The 26,163-nt window shown below is 34.9% G+C and overlaps 2 protein-coding genes across 2 annotated transcripts; both read right to left on the reverse strand.

The window, feature by feature from the left end:
- Positions 1–2,160: 2,160 nt before the first annotated feature.
- On the reverse strand, positions 2,161–6,727 carry cfl1 (cofilin 1). Its single transcript, XM_073820866.1, has 4 exons — positions 6,601–6,727; positions 3,468–3,766; positions 3,282–3,358; positions 2,161–3,129 (listed from the first exon to the last, which is right to left on the reverse strand). Exons 1-4 carry the CDS (start codon positions 6,601–6,603, stop codon positions 3,011–3,013), a joined length of 498 nt encoding a protein of 165 aa, XP_073676967.1. The 5' UTR covers positions 6,604–6,727; the 3' UTR covers positions 2,161–3,010.
- Positions 6,728–8,190: 1,463 nt separating this feature from the next.
- On the reverse strand, positions 8,191–25,765 carry atl3 (atlastin 3). Its single transcript, XM_073820053.1, has 14 exons — positions 25,651–25,765; positions 24,392–24,619; positions 23,054–23,188; positions 20,542–20,646; positions 20,405–20,455; positions 17,705–17,761; positions 17,278–17,370; positions 17,040–17,178; positions 14,372–14,499; positions 14,238–14,294; positions 14,077–14,148; positions 12,075–12,266; positions 11,739–11,978; positions 8,191–10,290 (listed from the first exon to the last, which is right to left on the reverse strand). The coding sequence occupies exons 2-14, from the start codon at positions 24,593–24,595 to the stop codon at positions 10,222–10,224; spliced, it is 1,542 nt and encodes a 513-aa protein (XP_073676154.1). The 5' UTR covers positions 24,596–24,619; positions 25,651–25,765; the 3' UTR covers positions 8,191–10,221.
- Positions 25,766–26,163: the final 398 nt, after the last annotated feature.

Here is a 26,163-nt window from a genome sequence, read left to right on the forward strand (position 1 = left end):
TGTTGTGTTTCCTGTCCTTGTTTTAAAGATATTTTCTTAAAGGGGCTATATGTAACTTCTGTAAGTAAAATGCGACACTGGTACCCTCTGGTGGTAAGTGCGTATTAAAAAAAACATTAAAACAGCCTGCCAGTCAATCATTACAGGTACAGTAACACTTTGGGCTGCTATTATTTGTTGTTAATTCATAATATGCTACTTAAGCATCATAATGCTATTTTTACACAGAGATTGGTAGCTCTATTAGTAAAATCTGTTGATTTTAACAATCTTTGTTGCATTATGTGCCAATGGTGAACATCACTTTTCAAGTATTTCAAGTTTGCATGCCTGTAATTGAAGAAGTATTAAAGACATCTTAATGCCCTTTTAGATATTGGCTCTTAACAACCTTTCCCTTTGGCATCTTTATTTGTAAGGCCGTGTAAACAACCTGGACATGGAGCCTCATTGAGATCCCCACATCTTTGGGACTGCATGATGTAGGGCCTTGAAAATTAAGATTCCAAAAGAAACGTTTATTAACAACTGGAATCTAAAATCGTATTGCGATATCTTTAATACTTCTTGAATTATAGGCACATAAACTTTGGGGAAAAGAATATTTATGGCACTCAGATCTGTTCGATGCAGTTGTTTTGACAGAAGGAAACGAGATACAGCTCTAGTTTCAACATTATTTGTTCTTCAGACATTCCTCTTTAAAACAAAAGTATATTTTTTCAAACTGACTCATATTTGATTTTTGACCACAATACCTACAATACCTCTGGAACCGAATCTCATAGGGCATTAAAAATGAAAATGCCAAAAGGAACGTTTGTTAAAACCCAATAATTAAAAAAGGCAGTAAGATATATTTAATACTTAGTAGCTACTGCTAGCCTGTGTTTTGTTAATTCGTAATCTCAAAAGTACCGGAATACGATGGGAAACGTTCAGCGAATTCAGTTCACCACAGGAAGCAGGAAGGTTCTGTTTTTTCGGCACGGTTTTAAAATGAATCTCTACTGCCCTCCACTGGTTACATGGGCACTTCTTTCATTGAGTCAGCAGCAGCACGTTATACTGACGTGATTACATTATTCAGTGGTATTGCAGTAACTCGGTGCTTTAATACAGGTTAAACCGTCCAGTAACTGTTTTGATAGAACAAATGGTCTAGCGTACCATACATTTAATTTATTCGTTTATCAATAAATCCAATTTTTGACCGAAATGTTTTGATAATGTATGAGAATGTTTTTCAACTACTGTATGTCTTGGGCTGCTTCTGATAATAGGATGATGTTCAGGTTGAATACTACTACATTTACTACATTATGTATCATTCATCGGTGTACAGACTTTATATCCACCTTTTTTTTCCCCTCTTTAGAGCGGGCACGGCCATTTGTACATTTTATGGCTCTGGCTTCCGGGCTCATCGGTGTTCAGCTATTTTTAGTCGTTCAAAACAGCTCCGTTCGCTGTTTGATATTGAAAGTTTGTCTTATATTATTTTAATGTATTATCTTAATTATGAGCACACTGGTTTGTAGTGCAAACAGTTTTACCGTTTACTGCACGTTATTTTTCTGGTTAATTCCCTATAGTGGATAAAATAAAATAAAAAACAGAACTGGAAGTCTCACCCATAGGCTTACTTGTGGAATGTTTAACAAATTGATCTGTTCAGGAACTGATTCAGTGAAGAGTTTCAATAAAACTGCTTTTTATTATGGTTTCTAATGTATTTGACGTTAAGTAGTTTGTTGGCATTACCTGGAAATCATAATTACATTTGTACCAAATGCAATTGTGCAAATTTAAATAGTTTAATACAACAAACAACTATTTTTATTATTAGCCTGTGGTCTACTGAACTACATTATAACAATATTATGTTTCTCAACACAGCCACTAATCACATCCATAGGGAGGATGACAAAGCAATCAGAGTCACTTTGTTTGGATCCATTTGAAACTTTATGAATTTTGCGAACCATCACATATTCAGTGCATAAACCATGCTGAACACTGATAAAACAGCAACAAATGCAGAATATCCACACACAAATGTAAGCAGAAAATATCTACAAACTAATATAAAAAGATCAATGTGTGTTCTAAGATTAAAAGCAAAAACACAAAGAAACAAACCAGTTGTGACACAGCGGAGTTGTTTAGTGCTTTTTTTATTAGAGATAAGGAGACGATACAAAACATCCACTGACCAATATCCATCAAAGCTCTGTACACAGGCTGCCTGAATATATCGCTCCATCTAAACTTCATATGTCCATCAATCCACTCAATCCAATTCATCAACAGACCGCTCACCCACTAGGTCCCAGATTTTACAGGTAGAAGGAATGTGTACAATTTCTTGACACCAGTGCCATAGTTTTTGAAATTACATTTGGAAATATTTAAATCAGATGGAATCATTAAAACGACTTGTGAGCTCAAAATAAAACGAAAAGAGGGAAGGGGAGAGTAAATCGTGTTCCCAGAACGGTCCGATAACGTTGTGTGTGATTTCACGACGAGTAAATTTTGTATTACACCTAGTCTTCAACAACACACATACTTAGAAAAACTTAACTAGACGTTTGGCAAAAAAAAAAAAAAAAGTCCTAAATCTTAAGAACAAACAGTATGTTGTATAGCTGAACTGTAACGGCTGCTGTCTCAGTCTTTCCTTTCAACAATCTAATGGAACCCAGAAAGAACAAAAACCTGCCAGTACACATTTACAGTTATATTACTTTGTTTTTATAATCATCATCCTTGGTTTTTGTCTTTTAAGATCTTTTTTTTCTCTTATGTTTTTGTTCTTGATCATTGTATGTGTGAACTGGAATGACAGCCTACATCTTTCGTCATGTGTGGAGTTTGGAAACTGTCACTTTCGCCCAACCCTCCCCCCCACCCGCATTAACCCACCCCGTGGCCCACAAACAGTCGTGCCGGCCCGTCTGCCCCACCAATGTCGGAATGAACAGCTAACCCCTGAAATGTGTCAGCCTCAATCGCTTAGAGGCTTGCCCTCGAGAGTCACCACTGATGCTCCCCCGAGCTTCTCGGCAAGGGTCTTTCGGTCCTTGATATCTTCTAAACCGTTCACTTGCCACTCGTGCTTGATACCTGCGAAACAAAACAAAATGTTACAACTCACAGATCATATTCAGAAACTTGTTTAAGTATCACCAAGTTAAGTTATTATCATTTTTAATTCAAGTTAAACTTTTAAAAATTGCAGTATGCAATATTATTTGTATATTTTTTTTTAGTATTACCTGTGAATTTCTTCTTGATGGCATCCTTGGAGCTGGCGTAGATCATCTTGCTTTTAAGTGGGGCACTTTCTGGGGCCCTGTGCGACACAACAGGAGATCAGATCAAACATTTGACCAACATGGTTCGTGGAGATGTACCTTCCGGCAAAGTTTAGTTCAAACACACCTGAAGAGCAGAGGACTTACCAGAAAATGAAAACCAGGTCCTCTTTCTTGGTCTCCTTAGTCTCATACGTGGCGTCGTAGAGAGCGTAGCGACAGTCATCGGGAGGAAGCATCTTGACAAACTTAAGGTAGGGATCGCCTTCGTCTCCCTGCAGGATCTCCTGGCCCTCCTCCATGATGATATGCTTCTTGTCCTCACTCAGGCAGAAGAGAACCGCCTTCTTCCTCTTGCTCTTCTCTTCCTCGTTGGCATGAGCCTTGCGGACCTTCATCTCATTGAAGACGGTCAACACATTTTCTTCCACTGTAACCCCGGAGGCCTGCGAGCACACAAACACACACAGGATGAGGATTCAGGTTGAATAGAGGGAAGTGAGCAAGCCGACGAGCAAAGATGTGTGGGATTTTAAAACAAACCGGAGAGTTAGATCTGGACCTCCAAACTACTAGGCCGTCAGGTTTTGAAATGCAAGACGAAAGTGACTAAACAAAAAACCCTGATGTAGGAGAAACAGGACCACACACTTCAAGGGCAGCGGAATATTGAAGGGATTCAGTTTTTATTCCCAGAAAGAAAGCAGTAAAGGCCGATTTTGATTTGAACAAGGCACCATTCTTTCCCGGTCACGTGACGCCTCGGATATGCTCCAACACATTTACACACAAGGAAGGCTGGGCACCTTCTCACAAGAGCTGATGAGATTTGCACTGATAGAGCATTAAATATGTATAAAACTACTCAAATGTAGATGCTAACAAGAGTCATGTTAAAACAATGATCCGTCTGTGCAAAAAAAAAAAAAAAAAAGGCCTCTGTCACACCAGTCCTATAAACCTACTCAGGTCCTCTGATTTCCATTAGAAATGTGGATCAGTGACTCACGCCGCATTGCCATAACCAGACATTCAACATTTCAGTTCTTAGGATTATCCTGTGAGCATTGAGAAAACCCTTTGAAAAGACTTGAAACCTAAACCTTTTTTTACAGCTTCTGAATGACATGTGAAAAGTGGACACTAGGAGCCTTGCGGGGGATATGCTTAAATGGCCCACTTACAGGAAACGTACGCGAGTCCAATGGGTGTAACCAGGTTTGCTTAAGGTGTGAATGAAATGAACATGTAAGATGTTTTATCACACAATTACACGCTCATAAATGAAAGGTCCAAAGGAGAGTGAGGATACCCACAACTTTTGACCAATGGTCCTTATGACCATTTTTAGGTTATACATAAACATTTCTCAACTACAATGGCTTGTTTTGAACAAGTAAATGCAAATTTTAGATCTGCAAGAAAACAAGTCATTCACACTCTAATCTAAGCCATACAGTGTCATAAAATATTAAAGTGCAAAATAAAGTCCAAAGTTTGAGTCCAAGGACACTAATACTGCTGGTAAATCATCCACATTCACAGAGAAGTGAAACCCACAGTGAGAAATGAGCGTTGAGATACAGGAAATGTGACGTGGTGGGTGCTCAAATGAATAGTCTAAAGAAAAAACTATTGTATAAGGTGGTCACATGCCTCTCACAAAAAGCGTTTTTGACGTAACCTATGGCTTGTGACGTCGACTAGAATGCAGCGACTGGCTGCACCGGAACCGGCATTTCCTTCAGCCTACACGCGGCATGAACACCATTTCCCCTCAATTTCACAAGTGTTTTTTTTTTGTGTCGGTCTACAGAAACAAGTCGATGAAAGCAGTAGCAACTCACACACTAAATGTGACTCTGGACCACAAAACTATTTGTAGCAACAGCCTACAATACATTGCATGGGTCAAAATAATCGATTTGTCTTTTTTACCAAAAATGATTAGGATATTAAGATCATGTTCAATGAAGATAATCTGTAAATTTCCTATAGGGAATATACCAAAACATAATATTTGCTTAGTAATATTAATTTGGACAACTTGCACCATCAGATTCCAGATTTTCAAATAGTTGCATCTCAGCATACCCTAACAAACCCAACATCAATGGAAAGCTTATTAATCTATCAGATGATACATATGAGGCTTATGACTGGTTGTGTGGTCCAGGGTCACAAATAGGAAGCAAAGCACTTTCTTTTAAACATCCACGTCATCGACAAAATACAATTATCAAGACAACAAACGCATCGAGTAAAGACAAAACGTCAGTTACGCGACGCTTCATCAAAGTTACGTGCAACCAGGAAGAGTGTAGTCGTGCACACGCCGCCTGATGTTACGCAAACGCCCAAGTAACGGATTTTATACTTGGCTTCCGTCCACTCAGCTCAAATATGTGTTTGAAATTGCGTTGTAATCGACCTAACACACCTTCCCAGTCAAGCTTTCTTTTTTTGGTTGAAGAAATAAACCAACACCATCTGTGCATCAAGAATTAGGGTGGGGCCACGATTGCAGTGTCCGTGCATGTGTTCCAAATATCCGCAAAATTAACGCGTCCTAAAGACGAAAAGTGGAGTATGAACATGCGAGGATTCGAACCTAATAAGCAATAATCAACGTTTTTATACACGCCCGCATCTCCTCCGGTGCGGCAAACGCAAGAGATGGTGTTTTCTGACGGACGGCCGTGTTCAGACAAAGGACAGAATCGTGAAAGCGAGGAAGCGAGTCTAAAAACGCAGTCAAACCGTGGTTAAACGCACACGCGTCTAATCGGTTTATTGACTGTCTTTCTTAATTTTCCCATGCGATGTGATAGTGTGTGAGAGATGGGGCCTGTAGGGTAGCGTGTGATGAAAAGCAGCAAGGCCTTTCCTGGGCCTGGACTCACGGAAATAAAGGAGGCTGAGCGGGGAAATGGCGCCAGTTGTTTTTGGGTCTCATTTTTGCCAATCTCATCGCATCCGAATAAGCAGAAGGCCACGCACATCCAAACCGTCGAGTTTCGCGATGTCAACCGCGTGTTTTACTAAAAACGATTGAAGCACACTGCCAACGGGAACCAAAGAAAACCGGTTTGCGGTTTTCTTACAATTCGCGGCACTTATCATAGCCTGCAGCTATTAGTCGAAGGAGGGGTAACGTTAAATGACAGATTTACTCACAGCTTATTTACTCACAATAAAATCCACCAACCTATCATTAAACTCTTCGAACGCGTTGAAACGAGCCGTAAATTGCGTTAGTATTATTTAAATGCAGACATACCATGGTTGTGTCTCTTTGCTAGTCGGCGTCTGGATAGGAATTGAATGAGCTGTGATGCAGTCCTTCGGTCTCGCACACTTGATACAACACTCGGGCGCGCCCTTTTGCGCGCGGCCGTGGGGCAAAATGGGAACGAGCATGCATGTCACGCGCTTTTTGAGGGGTGTTATGGGAGATGGAGTTCTGGGCCCTATGCATTGAAAAATACATTCACTGTTGTTAGTAGTGCACTGATACAAACTTGTGACCGTTGAACAGCGTTTATAGGAGGTTAAGTGTATTTAAATAAAAAATAATGAAGTATTTATTTTTAAAAAACTTTATTTCGTACATATACAAATCGATTAATCGTGATTAGTCGCATCCAAAATAAGTTTGTTTACATAATTATGTGCCTGTGCTGTGTATATTTATATGTACACATACATCTATATATTTAAGAAACAAATGATATATATATATTTATATATATAATATAAATCATATATAAACAAAAATACATACGTGTAAATATTTCTTAAATATATATATATATATATATATATATATATATATATATATATATATATATATATACACGTCTGTTTGTGTATTTAAATATACATATAAATATACACAGCACTTTTATTTTGAATGTGGCTATCGCGATTAATCAATTTGACAGCATCATTATTTATTTATATATATATATATATATATATATATATATATATATATATATATATATATATATAATTTAAATTATTTCAGCAGTAAATTAAAAATGTTTGATATCTTTATACAGTACAATAATTACATTTAAATGTAAAATTAATATATATATATTATTTTACATTTTAAAGTTTAACTTTATTTATTATTTATTTTAATTATTTTATTATTATTATTATTATATATGACATTTTAATTAAATGCATTTAAATACAACAATCCACATTTTACTTGTTCAACATTTAGGGGAAATTCTTGTGATGGCGTTCTCTGCCCCATACATGGTAGCATGACACGGAAAGTGCTTTTATACCACTGAATTCTGCACTGAAACCCATGCTACACCGATTGCAATATTCGTTAGCGGCTCGCAGGGCACGCTGCCGTCTGAGCCTAACCCTTTGTGTTCGTCTCTGCCCCTTTTTAAGGTTCGCTTAACTCGCTTCCAAATAAGGAAGCAAATGGTGACAGTCGTGAGCGCGCCTCAGCCAAAGCCGCGCACATCAGGCGGCTCGCGACTCCGATCGCCATATAAGGAAACAAGGACATTTCATTTCTATAGGAAAAATTCACACAGTCCGCGCTAGAGGGAGCGGTCAGCGGTGCACAGCAGAAAATAATGAAACTGCGAAGAAGGAAGAACACGTCCCGCTTACCAGAGAGGAATAGACAATAAGCTTTTATTATCTACAGTTTGCAGTGAACTAATTCTGTATGATTTAAAGGTCTCATTTATTCGCACGGATGTTCAAAACGTGGCCACGGTTCTTCCTGAAATGCTCTCTCAGTTCCGTTTAAATCAATGCTGACACCTAGTGTACAAATGTTGACTCTTCTTCACATTTCTGCCCTCTGCTGTATACAAACCAGACACGTCAGTGTATGGCATGCTTATAGCTTTATTTTTTGGGATATGTAAAGTGTATGTAACAGTAAAAGTGACATACAGAGAGTGAATGATCCCTGGTAGGTCAGTTTAAGCAGGTCAACTCGATTGAAAAAGTGAAGATAGGACATTCAAAGCCTCCAAATGAGGCTCTGGTGGAATGCAACAAAGGAAAACGCCACAGATAGACATTACAGACATGCCTCGGGGGACATATGCTTATTTTCATTGTCTTTTAAAACCTGAAAAAGCTTTCAGGTACTTTCAGACACTACCAGTCAAAAGTTTTTGAGCAGTAAGATTTTTAATGTTTTCTCAAGCAGTTTCTTCTGCTCACCAAGCCTGCATTTATTTCATTCAAAGTACCGCAAAACAGTAAAATTTTGAAATATTTTTACTATTTAAAATAACTGCTTTCTATTGAAATATTTTTTTAAATGTAATTTATTCCTGTGATTTTTAACTGAATTTTTAGCATTATTACTCCAGTCACATGATCCTTTAGAAATCATTCTAATATTCTGATTTGCTGCTCAGAAAACATTATTATTATTATGAAAACAACTGAGTATAATTTTTTCAGGTTTCTTTGATGAATAGAAAGTTTAGAAGAACAGCATTTATCATTAACATTATAAATGTCTTTCTAATCACTTTTAATCAACTCAAAGCATCCTTGCTACATAAAATTATACTGACTCCAAGCTCTTGAATGGTATAGTGATTATGTATAACAAAAGCTTTTTATTTCAGATACATGCTGATCTTTGGATCTTTCTATTCATCAAATAATCCTGGAAAATATTGATAATAATAACAACAACAAAAAAAAATGTTTCTTGAACAGCAAATCAGCATATTACAATGATTTCTGAAAGATCATGTGACAGAAGACTGAAGTAATGATGCTGAAAATGTAGCTTTGATCACAGGAATAAATAACATTAAAAAAAAAAATTCAAATAGAAAGCAGTTATTTTAAATAGTAAAAATATTTCACAATATTACTGCTTTTGCTGTATTTTGGAACAAATAAATACAGGTTTGGTGAGCAGAAGAAAATCTTACTGTTCCAAAACTTTTGCCTAGTAGTGCATGGCTGGAAGTGTGCTTTCACCACCACAACATACATGAAATAAGAGGAATGTCGTGATAAATTAAAACGGAAAGTCGTAAGACGCAACAGTGTTCAAACCACTCTAATAACAGAATCAAATCAAGCGTTTACTAATATATGTAAATATGAAACTGATTACAGAATAGTGCACAATGACTGAGCTTTGCTCAAAAGATGTAAGCTTTTCTATCAATACTTTCAGTCCAACGTAATGTCAGAATGGTTTTGAACACCCAATAACATGCCAGCAGTTAAGAAGAAGTGAACAGAACCAGTCCAGCACTCAAGAACATGGGGATGGAATAATATATGTTTGTTTCCCCGATTACGAAACCCAATACAAATGACAGAACGTCCCATATAAATCAATCACACATGGATGTATACAAGGTGGAATGCAAAGAAGGCCACAATTTGGTACAAAGATCATAGAACAAAGCTCTTGCAAAGGTCACGATACATTAATACTAAACATCTTATCAAGCTCAAGCCTTAATGAAGTAATGGCAGTTCATGTGCAAAGGTGTTCCTGGCTAAAGAGAACAGATAACATGTCTACAGAGTGCAATACAAGTGTAATCTAAACGTTATACAACCCTGACCTGTTGTGGAGGATGTCTTTGGCTGTACTGGAAAGAATAACTGTAAACGTATCAATGCAGAAGAGTTTAGCCCTTGTGCTAAATCTATACCTGTCCCTGAAAAACCAGCTGCTGGTTTGTGATATTTGGTCTTGTGTTGATATTTAAAAATCTGCTTTAAGATATTCTGACAAAATCAGTCAACCTGCATTAGAAGTAGAAATTTTAAGTGCTATGTTTGGAGGTGTGCATTATTTGGTAACATATTATTGGTCGCGTCTGTGCAGTTTACATCTTGTTCTGGCATCTTCGGTATGACGGAGAGGCTATCTTTTCTTCTTCTGTTGTGCAGCCACTTGAGTCTGGTTTCTTGTCTTGTTTAACACATCTGTGGCCTGGAGGAAAACAAGAGAACAAGTTAGATCTTTATTTTAAAAATATATATATATATATATATATATATATATATATATATATATATATATATATATATATATATATTTAGTCTTTTCTGCTCATCAAGGCTTCATTTATTTGATTAAATATACAGAAAAATAAGTAATACTGTGAAATATTACTGCAATTTAAAATAGTGGTTTTCTATTTTAATACACTTTAAGATAGAATTTATTCCTGTGATGCAAAGCTGAATTTTCAGCATCATTACTCCAGTCTACAGTGTCAAATGATCCCTCAGAAATCATTTTAATATGATTTATTACCAATGTTGGAAACAGTTGTGCTGCTTAATGCTTTCTTGCAACCTGTGATACTTTTACAGGATTCTTTGATGAATAAAACATAAAAAAGAACAGCATTTATTAAAAATAGAAATGTTTTGTAACAGTAACAATATACACTACCAGTCAGAAGTTTTTGAACAGTAAGAGTTTTAATGTTTTTTAAAGACTTCTCTTTTGATAATCAAGCCAGCATTCATTAGATTCAAAGTGCAACAAAAACAGTAAAATTAAAAAAATATTTTTACTATTTAACAATAACTGTTTTCAATTTGAATATATTTAAAAATTTCATTTATTCCTGTGATTTCAAAGCTGAAATTTTAGCATTGTTACTCAAGTCACTTAATGCTTCAGAAATATTGTAATATTCTGATTCGCTGCTCAAAAAAATATTATTATTAATGTTGAAAACAGCAGATTATAATTTTTTCAGGTTTCTTTGAATAGAAAGTTAAGAACAGAAATCATTATAATGTGTGAGATAGAATTTTTTTGTAACATTAGAAATGTCTTTATCATCACTTTTTAAAGCATCCTTGCTAAATAAAAAAACACATATATAATAGTAATAATAATATTATTATTATTACTATTATATATATATAATATTATAATAATATAATATTTTTTTTTAAATAAATGAATGCTTCTGTTCAGCAAGGATGTGTTAAATTGATAAAAAGTGATAGTAAAGACTTGTATTGCTAGAAAAGATTTCTATTTTGAATGAATGCTGTTAAAATAACTTTTTATTTATCAAATAACCTCCAAAAAGTATCACAGGTTTTAAAAAAATATTAGGCAGCACAGCAATAAATCAGCATATCAGAATAATTCCTGAAGGACACTGAAGACTGGAGTAATGGCTGATGAAAATTCAGCTTTGCATCACAGAAATAAATTCTATTTTAAAGTATATCAAAACTGAAAACTGTTATTTTAAATTGCAAAAATACTACTTTTATTCTGTATTTTTGCTCAAATAAATGGAACTTTGATGAGCACAGAAGATTTCTTAAAAAAAAAAAAAACATTAAAAATACTGATCCCAAATGTTTGAACAGCAGTGTATCTATTTATTAAAGGAGGAATATATTTACCTGCTCTAGTATTACTCCAGCAGCCTGGTCTATGGCTGTGCCTACTTGTCTGTACTGGCCAGAGTACCGGATAAAGGCCCAGGTCAGCATAGCAATCATGGCCAGACCAACTACACAGTCACATGCAAAGGAAATAGTTTCCAGGCCAATGAAGTACAAAACTCCTGACAGCACATACAGGAGGCAGACCAGGACAAACAGCACCGCAGGTGTCCGGAAAGCACTAAAAAGATTCTTGGACTGAAAAGACAGCAAGTGAACAAGAAATTAATAAAATGTTTTGTTCTGAAAATGTTTCACACATTATTTTTCAATGCTTTTTCACATTACTGTTACCTCGTTGTGCTTGCTAAAGGACTCCCACAGATCTTTTAGCTCTGCTTCCAACTGTTCCTGGTAACGGTTACAGAAATCCCGCCCACCCATCTTCTTAGTGCTGGAGAAGAGATGAAGGGCCTCCTGCAGGAAGAAACGATGCTTCTCCTCCAGTGAGTCAGGAGACACATAAGGCAGATCTCCACCACACACCTAACAGAGTGGGGGATTGTGGAAAAAACAAATAAAAAGGACAAGGTTAAAGAAGTAGTTCACATCCAGAACAAAAACAGATACAGATAATGTACTCACCCCCTTGTCATCCAAGAAATTGTTTTTTGAGGAAAACATTTCAGGATCTCTCTCCATATAGAGGACTTCTATGGTGCCCCCAAATTTGAACTTCCAAAATGCAGTTTAAATGCAGCTTCAAAGGGGAAGAAGGGTCTTGTCTAGCTCTGTGTGAACTCCCATCTCATTTTCTCCTCCAACTTTAAAATCCTACATCGCTGTTTTACCTTTTTTTGTAAAGTGGCGTTTGACCTTCATTGCATGTTTACTTTGTAAGCTCTGGGTTGGTACTTCTGCAGCGATGTAGGACGATTTTGAAGTTGGAGGAGAAAATGACATGCAAGTTTTTAGACATACTGTATCCTAACTGTCATGAACTGGAATACACAGTTAGGAGTTCACGCAGAGATAGACAAGACAAGCATTGAGGTTAAAAAGTATATAAATTATAATTTTTTAGATAATAACTGATCGTTTCATTAGATAAGACCCTTCTTTCTCAACTGGGATCGTTTAGAGCACTTTGAAGCTGCATTTAAACTGCATTTTGGAAGTTCAAACTCAGGGGCACCACAGAAGTCCATTATCTGGAGAGAAATCCTGAAATTAAGGATGCACCAAATGAAAATTCTTGGCTGAAACCAAACATGATTACTGGGCCAAACAAATAACTGGGTCGAAGGCTGATTACTGAACACGGTTTTTCGTGTTTTTCCCCATGTATTTTTTCACCATTGGATAAATTAAATAGCCAAAATGTGCTTTTTACAGTTTTGTCTTGCTTTTCAAAAAAAAAAAAAAAAAAAAAAATCAATTACAAAACAACAATTTAAAAATGGACACTGGACATTTTTAACATTCTAGTAGACATCATAGCCTACCAACAAAGCACAATTTAACTTAAAATTATTAAGTTAAATAATATTCTTTGGCCATTTTTAAGACCCCCTTCTTGAATCAGGCATGTGTTTTTTAATTTTACAGAACAACAGTAAAGATACAATGCTAACATTTATGAATGTTGACTTTTATTTTGACGGAAACCCACAAGAAGACCTCAGTACTACTTTTTGCTTACAGGAGCAGATTTATGAGTGATTCTCATTACGCTGTTTCAGCGCTTTGGACTTTGAACCCTGGCTAAGGAGCTCGTGCAGCGCTGTCAGAATAAATATAAATTGTGCGTGTATTAGACAACATAACGTTCTGTAGTGTATTTACTAATAGTTTAAGGCCATTTCGCGATTTTAGTCATCATACAGTAACCAGCAACAACCATTCTCTCATTTTTCGCTATAATTTATTTTGCCTTTTCACTTATTCCGAAAGACCGAACACCAAAAGTTTTTTTTTTGCCATTTTCGGCCTAATAATTTAATTTGCCAAACATTCGGTGCATCCCTACCTGAAATGCTTTCCTCAGAAAACATAATTTCTTTACGACTGAAGAAAGAAAGACATGAACATCTTGAATGACAATGGGCTGAGTACATTATCTGTACATTTTTGTTCTGGAAGTGAACTACTCCTTTAAATGGCAACCACATGTCAATCCAAATGTAAAAAGTTCACACAGTTCACAGGTGATGAGTGACAATGTTGTGTCTCTCTTCTTTAATACTAATTATTACTAATGTGCAAGTTTCATTCAGCCACTGTGTGCATTAACCTTTTAAAAGGAGCTGTGGTTATTGTACATATGAGTGTAACGCATTCCAGGTAACATACTGACCTTTTCCATATTCTTGTAGTACTGGTCTTTAGCTGCTGCCACAGCCGCAAGGTTATTGGCCTCTGCTGTAGCCTGAATAAGTCAAAACATGAAATCAACAACATGACATGTTGTGACAGGTCACAAATGAATACCAAATATCAGTAAAACTGCACTGTCACCTCTAGCATGGATTTAGGGTGTGGAAGGTCTTCTCCCTGATAGATCTTGATATATGCCTGAGAGAAAAGACTCATTTAAAATGCGGCTCAATAAAATTGAGATCAAGGTGATCATAAGCCAGGCGTGAGCTCACCTTGAAGTACTCCAGCAGGCCTCTGCAGGTCACCTTATTCCCATTGATCTCTTTCACAGCCAGCTCGTCAGTCTTCAGCAGGTTGGGAATGAGTTCCCGCAACTGATCCTTGAACTCTGGAGCCACATCTGAGAGTTGCAGAAGAGTGATTGTTAGAGAATTAGAGCATGTTAACACAACAAATAACATAAGAATGGCAACATAAAATGAGAGACTAAAAATGCAATGTAAAAAAGAAAACGATATCTACAATGAGGGACACAAAGAATGCAGATTAGTGGAGTGTTGACAAATATACACTACCTGTCAAAAGTTTTATTTTACAGCAAAAACAGTACAATTTTGAAATATTTTTTATTTGTAAAAATGTTCCATTTTAAAAATGTAATTTATTTCTGTTTTCAAAGCTGAATTTTTAGCATCATTACTTCAGTCACATGATCCTTCAGAAGTCATACTAATATTCTGATTTACTGCTCAAAAACATTTATTATTATACTGAGTTTAATTTTTTCAGGTTTCTTTGATGAATAGAAAGTTTAGAAGAACAACATTTATCTGAAATAGAAATGTTATCTTTTTCATCACCAAAAAATATACTGACTCCAAGCTTTTGAATGGTTTAGTGTATAATGTTACAAAATATTTCATGGTTTTCATAAAAATATAAAGCACTGTTTTCAACTGTGATAATAATAAGAAATGTTTCTTGAGCACCAACTGAGCATAATAGCATGATTTTAGAAGGACATCACTGGAATAAGTGTTGGGAGTAACTAGTTACATGTAACAGAGTTACATAATTTAATTACAAAATAAATGTAACTGTAATCTGTTCCGAGTACTGAGATTTTTTTTTAAAGTAATTAAATTACAGTTAATTATGAAAATGTTAACAACTACAAAGGGGTTACATCTTGATTATACAGATTTGATTAATTTCTTGCCAAAATTGCAAGGACCGGTCTAAAATACGAGACACCAATGTTTTAGACACAGAATAGGACATGTTTATGTACACTGCCAGTCATAAATTTTTGACCAGTAAGATATTTCATGTTTTTTAAAGAAGTTTTTTCTGCTCACCAAGCCTGCATTTGATCCAATGTACAGCAGAAACAGTACAATTGAAACCTGTGTACTATTTATATTAAATAAATGTTTTCTATTTAAATATATTTAAAAATGTAATTTATTCGTGTGATTTCAAAACTGAATTTTTAGCATCATTACTCCAGTCACATGATCCTTCAGAAATCATTCTAATATTCTGATTTGCTGCTCAAAAAAACCCCTAGAATCTTTTAGTAGAATCTTTTCAGGTTTCTTTGCTGAATAGAAAGTTCAGATAAACAGCATTTATCTAAATGAGAAATCTTTTGTAACACTGTAAATGTCTTCATCATCACTTTTAACCAACTTAAAGCATCCTTGCTAAATAAAAGTATTAATTTCTATCATTTAAAAATAAAAAAATAAAAAAATTATACTGACTCCAAGCTTTTGAATGTTACAAGAGCTTTTAATTTCAGGTAAATGCTGATCTTTGGATCTTTCTATTAATCAAAGAATCCTAAAAAAATGTACTCAATGTAATTTTAAATATTGATGATGATAATAATAATAATAATAATAAATGTTTCTTGAGCAGCAAATCAGCATATTAGAATGATTTCTGAAGGATCATGTGACACTGAAGACTAAAGTAATGATGCTGAAAATTTAGCTTCGATCACAGGAATAAATTACATTTTAAAATATATTCAAATAAAAAAGCAGGTATTTTAAAAACTGCTTTTGCTGTATTTTGGATCAAATAATTGCAGGCTTGGTGAACAATAAAAATCTTATTATCCAAAAACATTTGACTGGTAGTGTATATGCTTTGTTTTTTTAATTAACAGGGTTTTTTTTCCAGTGTTTCCTGTCTATGCAAAGATTTGATTTCAAAAACAGTATCATAGCTATTAAACTATCTTACGATTTTAAATCTGGATTAACCTCAGAATGATCTCCAAGTAAAACAGAGATGCTAAAGTTTGATTTTCTATTGACTGTGTTTTAAAATTAAATTATTATAATCTTAATTCAAGTGATGAAAGATTTTGAGAAGTCTGACAGTAATCAGTCTCGAGTACTATTGTAAGGTTAACCTTGCCTGCTTTAAATGTTTGAGAATGATTAACAATTTATGAAAAAATTAAATGTAAAATTAGAAAAGTTATCAAAAAGTAATTAGTTAGATTACTTTAATAGCTACATGACTAACTTGTAATCTGTAACTAATTACATTTCTAAAGTAACCCTCCCAACACTGCATTTCAAAATATATGAAATAGAATATGGTTATTTTAAATTTGAATATTTTACAATATTACTGTATTTGGATTAAATAAACATGTCTTGGTAAGCATATAGTAAGAGATTTCTTCCAAAACTTCAAAAACATCTCACCAACCCCAAACTTTCAGTAGTGTATGACATTTTGGTGCGAGTATGTATTGGCAGAATTAGAGATGGGCACTTTGTTCACGAAATACTGTGAAATCACAAAATGAGTGTAAATTTTTTTTAAGTTAAAGAAAATCAATATCATGTTGTAAATGCTCCGGTATCTGTGCCCATCCCTGGGTAATAGGTGTTGTAAAACATGAATGAAGTCTAATACCAGACAGCTGTCCCGTGAAAGCAGGGCTTGTTGCCACCTTCAGGCCAGGGTGTGGTAAGAGAAAACAGGAAATGGAGGTAAAACAGGAGTGAATGTGCTCTCTCACTGTCTGAAGCTCCTCATGCTGAGTCTGCTTCACCTTAACACCGCCAGACAAACACATAAAAGAGATATCACTACAGACGAATGCACACACAACTGAACGTACCAAGTATGAGTATCAGTCTTAGTCACAAACCTGCAGACGTTTGTCCAAGAAATCGCTTCCTCCCTTAAACCCGTATTTGTACTCGTACGGGAAACTCCAGTCTCTGACCAGGAACATAAGAGACTGTGGGGGAAAAAAAAAAAAAAAAAGAGTTAAGTTGACATAAAGGAAATATAAAAGCATAAACGTGTTCTTTAATACACATGCCCTCTGATATCCAACTGTTTCCAAATATGATGATCATTCAATATAAGTTTTCAAATTCCATTAAACTGTCATTTGATACCACATTTCTTTTTAGGTCCTGAGGTTATTGTGCTCTTGAAGTAAAATGAATGCCAAGTAAAAACCACAAATTTGAAATACAAATATGAGCACAGAGGACACGTGTCACTACAAAACATTAAGACTAACAGTAGCGACGACAATGTCAATATCAGCAAAGTGTGTTTCATACCTGAAAAGGCTTTAGAAAGATTTCATCCATTGCCAGTCGGCCATACTCTGTAAACAGCTACACATACACAAAAATGACAGAAGTCATTACAAGTTACAAAAAGAATAAACCACAATTTAACGCAACAAAAAAAGTAATTGTGGCATACTGTATGGTCTCTATGGCACGGTTAAAAGCAGATCTGCATCAATAATTCAACGGCAATGCATTTATAGAATGAATTTAGAGCCACAAGCTCTCTCATAGGGGTTTAGCATCCTAACAGCTTGTTCCACATTATAGATAATGAGTGCAGAAATAAATCATAGTTGAATTTGAAATCCCCAGCTGTGCACAATGATTTCTGATGGCTTTGTGCATTAAAAGGTTAAGATATTTATCTTGTTATTTGTTGAATATTTGCTATTGCATTACAGCTCAGGTGGTTGTTTTTCCAGCATCTTGTGTTAAACATTCAGTTCTCTTTTTGAAAAAAAAAAAAGGGACATTTTCTGTATGTACACAACCAGTCAAACATTTTTGAACAGTAAGATTTTTAATGTTTTTGTAAGGAGACTCTTCTACTCCCTAAGCCTGCATTTATTTGATTCAAAGTACAGCAAAAACAGTTAAATTTTTAAATATTTTTAGTATTTAAAATAACTGTTTTCTATTTGAATATATTTTAAAATGTAATTTATTCCTGTTATTTTAAAGCTAATTTTTAGCACCATTACTCCAGTCACATAATCCTTCAGAAATTATTCTAATATTTGCTGTTCAAATAAAAATTTTTTTTTTTAAACAGCCAAGTAGAATTTTTTCAGGTTTCTTTGATGAATAGAAAGTTCAGAAGAACAGCATTTATCTGAAATATAAATCTTTTGTGACATTATAAATGTCTTTATCATCACTTCTGATCAATTTAAATCATCCTTGCTAAATAAAATTATTAATTTCTATAATTTCATTCCCAAAAAAAGAAAAAAAAATATTCCAAGCTTTTCAATGGTGTAGTGCAGGGGTCACCACACTCGGTCCTGGAGGGCCGGTGTCCTACAGAGTTTAGCTCCAACCCTAATCAAACACACCTGAACCAGCTAATCAAGGTCTTAATATGTATACTTGAAACTTCCAGGCAGCTGTGTTGAGGCAAGTTGGAGCTAAACTCTACAGGACAGGAGTTTGGTGATCCCTGGTATAGTGTATAATGTTAGAAAAGCTTCTTATTTCTATTCATCAAAGAATCTTGAAAAAACTTACTTAACTGTTTTAAATATAGATAATAATAATAATAAGAAGAAGAAGAAGAAGAAGAAGAAGAAGCATATTAGAATGATTTCTGAAGAATCATGTGACACTTAAGACTGGAATAATAATGCCAAATACTTAGTTTGATCACAGGAATAAATTACATTTTAAGATATATTCAAATAGCATAACATTTTTTTTTAATTTACAGTTTTTGCTGTATTTTGTATCAAATAAATGCAGGCTTGGTGAGCAGAAGAGACTTCTTTAAAAAAACATTACAAATCCTACCATTCAAAAACGTTTAGGTTGTAATTATACAGGCCTACTTAAACAGTAACTAGTTAGACAACCTAATGACTAGTCAAGTATGAAAATATGCTCATACCTAGTGAGGAACAGTTTTATACAAGCTATATGTACAGTACAATTTAAAGGTTTGAGGGCAGTAAGATTTTTTTTTTTCGAAAGAATGTAATGCTTTTATTCAGCAAGGATGCATTAAATTAATCAAAAGTGACAGTAAATGCAATTTATAATGTTACAAAAGATTTCCATTTTAAATAAATGCTGTTCTTTCGAACTTTCTATTCATCAAGGAATCCTGAAAAAATATCTAATAAAGTTTACATAAAAATATTAAGCATCATAACTGTTTGTGATAAGATAAAATGTTTCTTGAGCATTAAATCAACTCGAAATGGTTTCTGAAGGATCACGTGAAACTGAAGACTGGAGTAACGATGCTGAACATTTGGCTTTGCATAACAGAAATCAAATATGTGACCCTGGACCACAAAACCAGTCTTAAGTCGCTGGGGTATATTTGTAGCAATAGCCAAAAATACATTGCATGGGTCAAAATTATTGATTTTTCTTTTATGCCAAAAATCACTAGGGAATTAAGTAAAGATCATGTTCCATCAAGATTTTTTGTAAAATTCCTACTGTAAATATATCAAAATGTCATTTTTGATTAGTAATATGCATTGTAAAGAACCTAATTTGGACAACTTTAAAGGTGATTTTCTCAGTATTTTGATTTTTTTTGCACCCTCAGATTCCTGATTTTAAATAGAAGTATCTCGGCCAAATATTGTCCTATCCTAACAAACCATACATCAATATAAAGCTTATTTATTGAGCTTTCGTATGATACATAGATCTCAGTTTTGTAAAATTTAACCTTATGACTGGTTTTGTGGTCCAGGGTCACATATATTAAAATAGAAAACAGTTATTTTAAACTGCAATAATACATCACAATATTACTGACCCAAACTTTTGAACAGTAATGCACATCTACATTAGAATGCTGTAAGCATAATAACTGCATTATATTAATTCTTTTGAATCAAGTTACATTAAACTCAATTATTTATCTGTGATGTAAAAAAGACACTGTTTTCCCAACCTGACAACCTGAAGATAAGTCAGTTCAGATTGAACTGCGACTGTGAATTGACTAACCTGAAGTTGCTGTAGATCATCCTCCTGGATATTCTGTGACAGGTTATAAATCTACAAAAATATATAGACATTATGATACATTTCCAGGCTACTTTCAACTAATTTGTGCTGAAACTGTAAAGATGCATTATGGAAACCTGGATAGAACTGGTCATGGTGCTGAGGGCAAAGATGGTGGCGCAATCTTTCACTGTAGACTGAGAATCAAATGCTCCTTGTGTATCCATTAAAAGCACTGCAACCTATAGAAAAAAACAAAATGCTCTTTTAGTATAATGGCTCAACAATCACAAGAGAGAAAGTGAGTGGAAGTGATTCAAGAATGTGACTTAATGCTTTCTTTAAACACATTGCACATTAAGCCAAACTCACAGATTACAAAATCTTGACAGGAAGTGACAGAATTTCACCACAAATTTACTATGTTTCTGAAATCAGGGCTTGTGCAAGTGCAGACTGCTTACTAGACAAGAACCACCAGATAAGATATCAGACAGTGATAAAGTTCATAATGCAACAGTCACAATGAATTTCTGGGGAACTGAATCTGCCTAATACTAAATGATTTAGTTCTACATTCAACCTTAGTTCTTTATTCATACATTATATCTCAAACATGCTCCACTAGTGACAGCAATTGTTGGGAATTCCACTTAATGATTTTCATCACCTCAGAGGAAGCAATAACTGATATCACAAACCTTAAACATAACACTAGAACATTGATTTACTTTTGAGTTGCAGTAAAACGAAAATGTTAATTCAGTAATCGCTCCAGCTGATTCACCCTGTAAGTGAATGAATCATTTTGACCGATTAATTCAAATTAACCAGGTCAGAATCACTATTCAGACTACACTGGCCACACCGCAAGTTTGTAGTTTTGCCAAACCATCAAAGGACAGTGAATTAGAAGCAGATCTCACATATACAGAAACAAAGAGAAACAATGGGTCACATTCACTAATAATTGAGTGGATTATTTCCTATTTGTAGATGCAGGAAAACATCTCACGCAAAAATGTACACCTAATTTACAAGACATGTTTAGACACATATATTTGTCCTTAACCTCGTTTTAAAGGGGTCATGAACTGAAAAATCAAACTTCCATTGTTCTTTTGACATAAGAGGTCACTGTAATATAAAAAGCATCCTGGGAGTTTCAGAACTTTCTTGTTGGTCTGAAACCAGCTTATATTGAAGCCAATCTGCCAAAACAACAGGTTGTGGAATGTGCTACTTTCAGACATCACTGTCTGTTTAGCCCTGCCCACCAATTTGGGCATTTAGTGTAAACAACGAAATTAAATCATGTTAAGATGAATTATAATTTCCATCCTAACACAATTATATGGCCACCTGTCAAAAAACGATCCCCTTTCACACGGATCCATGAAAACAGCTTCAAACACTGCTTTATAAATGCCAGGTCAGAAGTTGGCACTACGCAAACACGTAACGTAATGTTTTCTCAAATTCGTTTTTGTCGGTGACGATAATGATATTGTTTTTTATAACCTGCCCTTTTAAAAGTTTTCAGGACCCAAAAGTGCTGTTGTTGTGTAAATGGAAATCGCATAAAAAGTTTCCCATTTTTAATGGGTGTAGTGCGAAATTTTTTTGTAAAAAAATTCACAAGCAGATTTCATGCACAAATACAATACCAGTCAAAAGTTTTGGCACACTAAGATTTGTAATGTTTTTAAAGAAAGTCTCTTCTGCTCACTAAGCCTGCATTCATTTGATCCAGAAAAAGCAGTAATACTGTGAAATATTTTTACTATTTAAAATAACTGCTTTATATTTTAATATATTTTAAATTTTAATTTATTCCTGCGAACAAATCTAAATTTTCAGCATCATTACTCCAGTCACATGATCCTTCAGATATCATTCTAATAAGCTGATTTGCTGCGCACATTTTTTTTAATTATTATCAATATTTAAAACGGTTGAGTACATTTGTTTCAGGATTCTTTGATGAATAGAAAGAAGATCTAAAGATCAGCATTTATCTGAATTTAAAAGCTTTTGTAAAAAGTGATGATTAAAGACATTTATAATGTTACAAAATATTTTTATTTCAGATAAATGCTGTTCTTCTGAACTTTCTATTCATCAAAGAAACCTGAAAAAAAAACTACTGTTTTCAACATAATAATAATAATAATAATAATAATTAAATTTTGAGCAGCAAATCAGAATGATTTCTGAAGGATCGTGTGACTGAAGTAATGATGTAAAAAAAAAAAACATTTTTGAAATCACAGAAATAAATTACAATTTTAAAATATTTTCTTAAAGAAAAGTTACTTACTATAATTCAAAATTGCACTGATTTTGCTGTAATTTGGATTAAATAAATGCAAGCTTGTTTCTCTTCTGCTTACCATTAAAAAAAAACTTACAGTCCAAAAACTTTTGACTGGTTATGTTTGTGGTTATGCATAGTTAGCAAATTCCAAAACTGACTGCAAGTTCACAACTTTGACTGATTACAGTGTTCCCTCTGCATTAGTTGAAGAATACAGAAAAGCCATTAACACAAATCATGAACATCATTACTTAGTAAATGGAAGTAAAACTTTAACCAGTTCTGAATGAGACCACAAGACCAGTTTGATCCATCTGTTGGGTGTTTGTTACCTCACTTCCATCCTTCTTCCGCACAACGAAAACTTCATTCCACAGCTGGATGCCGGTGGTCTCTGGCTCTGAGCCTCCTCTCCAGGAGAAACCTGTCAGGGGTTCATTGTCCTGCCCAAGCCAGTCCTGACCAGGCTGGAGGGACAAAATAGTTATATTAGAAAGTACCATGGTCAATTTTGCCTTCATACTACATGATCTGAATTAGGGCTGGGCCGATAAACGATATCATATTGAATCGCGATAAAATTTATGTTAATAACGATGATAGGCTCTAGACATTTTTTGCTCGATATGGATTAATCTAAGAGCCAATCACACAGTAGAAATATGCGACAACAGCCAATCGGCGTACAGCGTGCGTGTGCACGTCAAAGTACAAAGTTCATTTCCTACCGCACTTTGCGAAGCAAACTTGACACCAGGACGACAAAAAAAGAGAGAGGAAGCAGCGACGAAAGTGAAACTAACTTTGAGTTATTATCCAAAGATGTTGAAATTGTCGACAAAAAAGGTAGCACGAATTCCGTTATATAAGTGGTTTGGCTACCTCAAAAGTGACTCTTAGCTCAGCTGAGAGTTTGGCGCGATTGTTAAAACTGAAACCGAAAGCAAAAAACGCACGCGCATTCAAAAGCAATTTTAATCCCCCTTGTTTAGAGAGTGACTCCCCAATGCACACAAATTAGGCTACATGACATATCTATGCTGTTATTAGTATGTAGGCTATGATAGGTTCTGTATGTCTATAGCTCTGTATCATGCTTGAAATATTCGTCTCTATTTGCACTTTGAATATTTAGAGAGTAGCCTACTTAGATTATGGCTGAATTGTCTGCACTTAATACGATTAAGAAAGAGCTGTGTCGTAATTTTTTGTTATTTATACTGTAGATTGTTTCAAAATGCAGTGGTTGCCTCTAATTTAAATAGCTCAACCTATAATAGAGAAAATAAACAATTGTGTTAATAATAATAATAAATAAATAATTGTGTTACAATTTTATGTTTACATTTTGTACATTTACTCTCATTTACCATACTCTGTCACAACTTTTATTTTTTTAATTTATTTTAGTAAGTTGTTTTAATTTTTAAGGCCAAATCTGTAATCTGTTTTTGTTAATAAACTATACTTTAAATGTAATTTAATGAACCCTTTCATTTTTGTGGCTTTAGTCATTGTTGGGATACTATTTTAAAGCTGGCAACATCAACAGCTTATATCGATATGTATATCGTTATCGTTCAATATGGGGAAAAAATTATCGAGATTACATTTTTGCCATATCGCCCAGCCCTAATCTGAATATTGAATGGATTGGTTTTGCTTCTCACCTTCCTATACATGTATCGGATCATGAAATCCAAAATGAAACTTTTCCCCTTTCGGAAGGCACCGGCAACAGACACCACCACCACATCCTTATCTCGAACCTCAGGCGCCAACAGAATACGACTGAGTGCTTCTGTATCCAGGTCAAAGGAGTGATCCTCCTTGTTGACAGTCACGATCTGAACTGGCCCAGGTTCACCCCTCATCCTCTGTCCTAGATCACACGCTTACTGTGGGCGACAATAAAAATGTTTTGCTTATTGGCTGCAATAAAATAAGGTGGCACAAACATATTTGAGTGCATGCCACAACTAGGTTCGACCTTTACAGCTATCTGCTTGGAAATATCAAAGACAGCGTGTTAAATCAGATCTCTGGAAGGCATTTTTGAGACAGTATCGGCCCTGTTGGTAAGCAGGGCAGGGTTTGTTGGGAAATTGCGATGTGGCAAGCCAGTTAAAAGGTTCAAGCATGCTCTTCTCCAATGACAGAATCCCCAGCTTGAATGTGACTCATTGTTTCAATCATTTAGACTGCTTTCACTCGTGGGCAAATGAGTACAATCAACACTGCTGTGGAAACGTCAAAGCCAGTGAGATCTGCATATGGTGGAAGAGTTTGTACACAAATATGTGTAAAAGTGAGACAACACACCCTGAGGAATAAAATACACCGGTGGAATGGTTTAAAAAGAAAAGGTGTGGAACAGACAAACCTGCTGAAAAATGTCAAGAATCTCTGAGAGAATATGTAATAATTACGGACACTTGCAGTACTGCATGCTTTACGTGTGGTAGTGAGAAACGTGGCAGCTGCAACTAAGAAACTTCTGTCAAGTATAATACATATGAACTACTAAAAGCATTCAGAGTGGCTTCAGGCTTCAGACTGTGTTCGTGGCTAATCAAATAATAGTAAATATTCATGAGTAAATCTGAAGCATTAGTGCAAGCACCTCCTCTTCTTGTTCAACAGACTGGCTGACTTCCAGATCCTTTATGTAATATTTTCCACATATGAATCAGAAGTTGTTCGTTTGGTTAAGTCTTACAAGATGCATGTACATGATTACAATACAAAATCAAACTTGCTGATATTAAACTATCTAGTTAATATCGCCTCGCCCAAGCATTGAGGAGTTCTAATCAAACCGACAACATATTTGAGAAACGGACGAAAGCGCTGAAGTAAGCCATCATAAAAGTATCTTGCGCTAGTTTACATATTACCGAATTTGAGAGCAACCGATCATTTCCAGTACCTTATTCTTCGTTTTTCACTGCAGACCTTCCACTGGCTCTGTTTCAGATTATGAACGTTTCAGTTTTAATAAACACAACTTTGTCCGTCAAAGAACATCCCACCGCGTGGGTTGCTGGGAAATGTAGTTTTGCGGGTGATTAATTCGAATGCACTCCAACCGTCAGTTGGCCACAAGAACTACAACATCCAAGAGAACCCAGAGCGGACTCGCATGACAAGTGCGGTTTGTTTTTATGGTCCAATCAGAGGACGTAAATATTATTGAGCCTAGTGATTTATATATATATATATATATATATATATATATATATATATATATATATATATAAGCGTGAAAGAGTATTTTAATTCTCAGTTTTAATATGAATTGAATATAACCGCGTACATTTACACTTGTTTTTACTCGGTATGCTAATGCACTTAAAAACGTTAGCTCATGTCAATCTAAAAATGGTACAAGCAATACTTCCCCCTTTGTTCGCCAAAAAAGTTTTGCCAGATATCTAGGGAG

The sequence above is a fragment of the Garra rufa genome, chromosome 16 (assembly GCF_049309525.1).
Source record: "Garra rufa chromosome 16, GarRuf1.0, whole genome shotgun sequence".
Classification (NCBI taxonomy): domain Eukaryota; kingdom Metazoa; phylum Chordata; class Actinopteri; order Cypriniformes; family Cyprinidae; genus Garra; species Garra rufa.